This window comes from Triticum aestivum, chromosome 6B (assembly GCF_018294505.1).
Source record: "Triticum aestivum cultivar Chinese Spring chromosome 6B, IWGSC CS RefSeq v2.1, whole genome shotgun sequence".
Taxonomy (NCBI): domain Eukaryota; kingdom Viridiplantae; phylum Streptophyta; class Magnoliopsida; order Poales; family Poaceae; genus Triticum; species Triticum aestivum.
The window spans coordinates 30,718,004-30,723,377 of NC_057810.1; the positions used below are offsets into that span (position 1 = coordinate 30,718,004).

Sequence of the window (5,374 nt, forward strand, 5' to 3'; positions counted from 1 at the left end):
TTCTCTCTATTAACTAGCTAACACCCTAAATTAACCCCCCCCAAACCCCCTAAATCATCCCATTAAAAAAAACAAAAATCTCAGCTCCTGCCAGCTAATGACGCGTGTATGCCTTTTGGTCATGGTTGGTGCTACCAACCGAGACCAAAGGCCCTCCTGCCTGGGCTCGTCGCAGCGGCCACGTGGAGGCCCATCTGTCCCGGTTGTTGTAAGAACCGGGACTAAAGGTTTAGGGCTTTAGTACCGACCCTTTAGTCCCGGTTCCCCAACCGGGACAAATGGGCCTTACGAACCGGGACAAATGGCCCTTTTTCTACTAGTGTCATATCGTCATAGTGCTTAGACAATGCCCTACGCCGGTAGCTTCATCGTCACTGTCATCACGCCGTCGTGCTGACGAAGCTCTCCCTCGACACACAGCTGGATCGAGAGTGCGTGGGACGTCACCGAGCTGAACGTGTGCATATCGTGGAGGTGCCGTACTTTCAATACTAGGATCAGTCGGGTCGTGAAGACGTACAACTACATGAACCACGTTGTCATAACGCTTCCGCTTTCGGTCTACGAGGGTATGTAGACAACACTCTCCCCTCTCGTTGCTATGCATCATCATGATAGATCTTGCGTATGCCTAGGAATTTTTTTGAAATTACTGCGTTCCACAACCGGCGCTAAGCGTTGGGCGACTCCCGTATTTTCCCCTCTGCTACTCGCGTGCGTTGGTGGAAGATTTGGGACGAGAGAGGGGGGTCTGACGGCTAGTGGTGGCCAGATCCAACGGACAAGGTGCGACCGCTCCAAAGTGTCGGCGCAGATCACTCTCCTATCTTTTTTCTTTTTTGTGTCTCCTGTACCGTGAATTAACCATGTCATATGGTACCACATGACATATGTGGTAAGCAATTCAAATAATTCAAAAAAAAACGTGTCGTATGCTACCGGGTGGCTAGCCCGGTTAGCAATTTCATACCTGGAAATTGATATATGCAAAAAACAAAATAGTGCCATAATCTATTCTAAAAAAACGTGTCATATAGTAGCACGTAAGTGAATCAATTTATGGTTGGATGATTAGAGGGACATTGCTATCCCGAGCTCACCAGAGTTCAAGTCCTGGTCCTCGCGTTATTCCTGAATTTATTTAAGGATTTTCAACGATGCGCTTTCAGTGAGAAGAGACATTCTCGTCAACGACGAGACGTCTACGGCGACCTCGTAAATCTAAAAATCATATTCCGGCTCAGTCTTTGCTCATAGGGGTAGGGTGTGCGTGTGTGCATTCGTGGGGGTGCATGTATCCGCGTAGGTATAAACGCTTGCGTCTGTTAAAAAATGCTATCACGTAAAAAAACAACTAGGCATCTCGATCATTTAGGGCTTATCAGTGTTAAAAAAAAGAAAGAATAGATCTCCGATGATCCATAGCTAGCACGGCACGTGTATATTAAACCCATAGCAGCATACCGAGATCGAAAAGGACGAAGATGCCGAGGAACATCCCCCGCCGCCTCCTACTCTGCACCAATAATCTCCATTGCCGTCTGGGGGCAGTACAGCGACGATTCTTCTCCCACTCCGACCACGTCAAACGGCCACCACCATCACCGCCAGAGGCCCCGCCGTGGCACCACGACCCGCGGAAGGTGGCCGCGGCGACGGCCCTAGCGACGGGCGTGGCCGCAATCGCTGTGCGCCTCAAGTACGGCGAGAGGGCGCCCTTCAGCGGCCGCACCCATCTGGCGCTGTTCTCCCACGAAGAGGCGCGCGAGCGCGACGAGGCCGAATTTGCCAAGTTCAAGAAAGAGCACGCCTCCAGGATCCTCGGCCCACGCCATCCCGACACCGTCCGTGTCCGCGGCATCGCCCTCGACATGGTCCGCGCTGCCCACCATGGCCTCGCCGTCAGGCAGCTGCACGTCGCCAAGCAGGCCAAGCCGCGCTCCGATGAGCTGCAGTGGATGGATGGGCTCCACTGGGAGGTAATCGTCGTCAGAGACGACGAGATCAATGGAGACTCCTTCCTGCGTGACGGAAAGAAGGGTGCAGAGACCTTCGCCGGTGCCGGAAAAATCGTAGTCTACACTGCATTACTCCACCCCCAAAGGAGTGAGGCCGAGATCGCCTTCACGCTCGCGCATGAGGTAGCCACACATATAACTTCCTACAAATTAAAGTGCTTAATTAGTCAAACTTATTTTAACTGTTATTGTATTTTCACTGGTAGTGCAAATTCCTCCAAAAAATACATATGAAAATTAAGCAACCTTTAGAGATATATACAAACATATTGCAGACCATATCGCCTTCTAAAACGCCATCACTATTTACAAGCTATCACAAAGTTTGATTGAGTTTTCTTTTTGCCAAAATTGGTATATGATGAAAATATATTTTATCATGAATCTAATGTGATGGCATAAATATTGGTGTATTATTGTATAAATACGGTCAAACATAAAAATGTGTGTTGAGGGGAGAATGTCTGCAGATATACGGTCAAACCTTTAGAGATATATACTAATCATGTATGCATGTCTTGTTCTTGCTGGTTTTTCACCAGGCATTCATTAATTGGCGCTGCCCTTGTTTTTGTTGTACATATAGGTTGGGCACGTTATTGCAAGGCACTCGTCAGGGATAATCCACTGGTTAAGTTCGATCATTGAAAAAGTGCCGATCTTGTTCCTCCTCGTATTGCCCTTCATGTTTCCCGTATTTGCGCCCTTCAAGCGAAGGTTATTTATGCTTCATCTCCATGACATTAATTGTTCATAAATCATGCAGAATATTTGTCTAACCTCTTATCATAAATCTCCATCTCCATCACATTAAGTGTTCATATATATCTTCATGATATGTTACCCTACATATATGTGTTTGATATTTAGGTGTGAGTTAGAAGCGGACCACATTGGAATCCTGCTGCTCGCTGCTGCTGGAGTTGATCCGGTCATAGCCGTTCAGGTCATGCAGGAGAATGCCATGCTGAGAGGAGAATCTACATTGCAAGAATGCCTCTCTTACTTCAAGTTCCAATCTTCTGCTAAGAAAAGATGGCAGTTTTTGTCACAGCCCAAGGTTTTCCTGGAGGCGCTGGAATTATACAAACAAGTAACGAGTCACGCACAAGGTTGATTAAATTATCATGGAATCATGACATGTTGTTGACACGTATATAGTATATACTACATACAAACTTTTATAATTACTAGGAAAATTGCCCGTGCATTGCAACGGGAAATACATTAGTAAAACACTACCATCTCAGCGGAAGCAGCCAAGAAAGTAAAAATGAAAGATTATGTATGGTTTTACCTCTTTGTCGCGTCCTAGTTGACGCCGTTCTTGCACTGCATTGCATTCATCATTACCCTCCACAATAGCTTCTCCATGAACCTCGGTGGTCTACTATCACCGACAAGGGGTGGTAGCCTTGGTGAGCACTTGGCCTACATAAAGCCAAGCATGATCGAGAAATTCCATGAGGCACCTGCAACGTCGCCCCCAGCCTCTGACTCTTTCTTTACATAATGATTTGGTCTAAGGGGACACACGAGCATGCAACAATGCTAGGAGGCGGCCCGATTCGGCCTAGGGGAGACGTGAAGGTTCCAATATAGAGCTTTGCAAATGAATCAGGGTTGGACTGACAAAATTTGGGAATGTCGAATATTGACATGGGATATAATATTGAGCAGCGTATGACGACAACCAAACACCGATGCGCCAACTGCTCACAGGAAATGAGTCATGGTCTTGTATATACTGTAGGGATTGCGAGGACTTGGGTTGACGTAGCTGAAACCATGCATAAGATTCTGAAAAACAAGTAAAAAGATGCATGCACATGTTCAGTTGAACGCACGGTCTTGTAGACCACTAGTGCAAAACCGGCCTTTAGTGCCGGTTCATGACGGCCTTTAGTGCTGGTTTGCCAATCGACACTAAAGAGTGGGGACTAAAGGTTCCCCATTTAGTACCAGTTCATCACGAACCGGCGCTAAAGTGCAAACACGTGGCACGAGCCAGGCCCGTGTGAGCGTAGGTCTTTAGTACCGGTTTACTAAATGTTTGGATGTTTTTTTTTATTTTTGCTTTAATTTTGTGTTTTCAATTTGGCTTTATTTTCCATTTAATTCTTTTTTGTTTGCTGGTATTTCACGATACTACAAATTATACACGTTATGCATATATATAAATAGATTTTCTCGTACGTAGAACCGCATATATAATATATATCATCGAATGTCTCACAGCCAACACCATTCACTATTCAGACATACACATGTATATACATATACAATTTCTCCTACATGTTGCCTTGGTGCCTTCGGAGCATGCACGATGACAAGTGGTTCATGGGGGCGGTAGCGGGTAATAGTATTCTTCTTTGGGATCTATGACCTGGTTGAGCAAAAATCCGGCTATTTTCTCTTGAAGTGCTAGTATGCGCTCCTCGGGTAGGAGCTTATCCCGCACCTCTCTGAACTGTTAAGAAGGAGATCAATATGCATGTGTATTAGTTGTGTTACAAGATATCGATAATGGTGTGAATAGAGTTCTGACAACGTACCCATTCCTGTCTTTGAGATCTGCTCCTTTCGGACGCCGTCATGCGAATGTTCTCGCAAACGTAGAATGCACACAGATCATTCCCCGGCGCCTGCTTCAGGGCCTTTACGAGAATGTCATTGAATCAGATAATGATTAATCAAGCATGATAATTAATTAATGGTATTGAAACAAGAATTAAAGAGATGGCTAGCTAGTTAGTACTACTTAATTACTTACCCTTGGTCGATGCCAAAAAAACTTTTTTGGCCAATTGCCTGGAGTCACCTTGATGAACTTTCCCCAAGCCCTGCCCGCCGGCAAAGAAAATCAATAAAGGGGTAATTAAAAAGTTCATATCAGGAAATGACGAACTAATAATAGGCCGAGATATAGTTAATAATGATTGAAATTACCTGTTGACTATCCCCTTCATGATGGTGTAGTCTTTATCTTCTTTAAGTAGCAAGTCGAGTACTTCGACTGATGCTTTGTCAACTTTAATGACTAACAAGATCCAGTGGAAACTGCTTGCACACACGTTTGCATGTCTTAATTAAGCAGGCATGTGCATAAAATTAATCAACTATATATCGTAAACCGTATACACTTAGTTATTAACATCTAGCTAGCTAGTAAGCAAAAACAAAATTTATATTTACTCACGTGAAGTTGTAAGGAAGTAGTATATCTTCATTGGTATTGAGGCACTTCAAGAACTCTAGCATGCTTTCCTCTACACCTGCTTTAGAAGTTGCAAGATTCCATGTGTACTCATTAATGGTATTTGGGTCAATGAACCCAATGCCATAGGGTCCAGATT

General features: G+C 44.9%; 1 protein-coding gene across 1 annotated transcript; it reads left to right on the plus strand.

Moving 5' to 3' along the window:
* The first annotated feature begins 1,484 nt into the window (after window positions 1–1,484).
* LOC123138709 (mitochondrial metalloendopeptidase OMA1-like) lies at window positions 1,485–3,270 on the plus strand. Its single transcript, XM_044558624.1, has 3 exons — window positions 1,485–2,141; window positions 2,605–2,735; window positions 2,889–3,270. The coding sequence occupies exons 1-3, from the start codon at window positions 1,485–1,487 to the stop codon at window positions 3,133–3,135; spliced, it is 1,035 nt and encodes a 344-aa protein (XP_044414559.1). The 3' UTR covers window positions 3,136–3,270.
* Window positions 3,271–5,374: the final 2,104 nt, after the last annotated feature.

Excerpts from the sequence above, each read along its gene's own strand:
- LOC123138709 (XM_044558624.1), top strand. The coding sequence starts at position 1,485 with ATGCCGAGGAACATCCCCCGCCGCCTCCTACTCTGCACCAATAATCTC. Across the intron at positions 2,142-2,604 it reads CCTTCACGCTCGCGCATGAG|GTTGGGCACGTTATTGCAAG; the intron begins GTAGCCACACAT and ends TTGTACATATAG. Across the intron at positions 2,736-2,888 it reads TTTGCGCCCTTCAAGCGAAG|GTGTGAGTTAGAAGCGGACC; the intron begins GTTATTTATGCT and ends TTTGATATTTAG.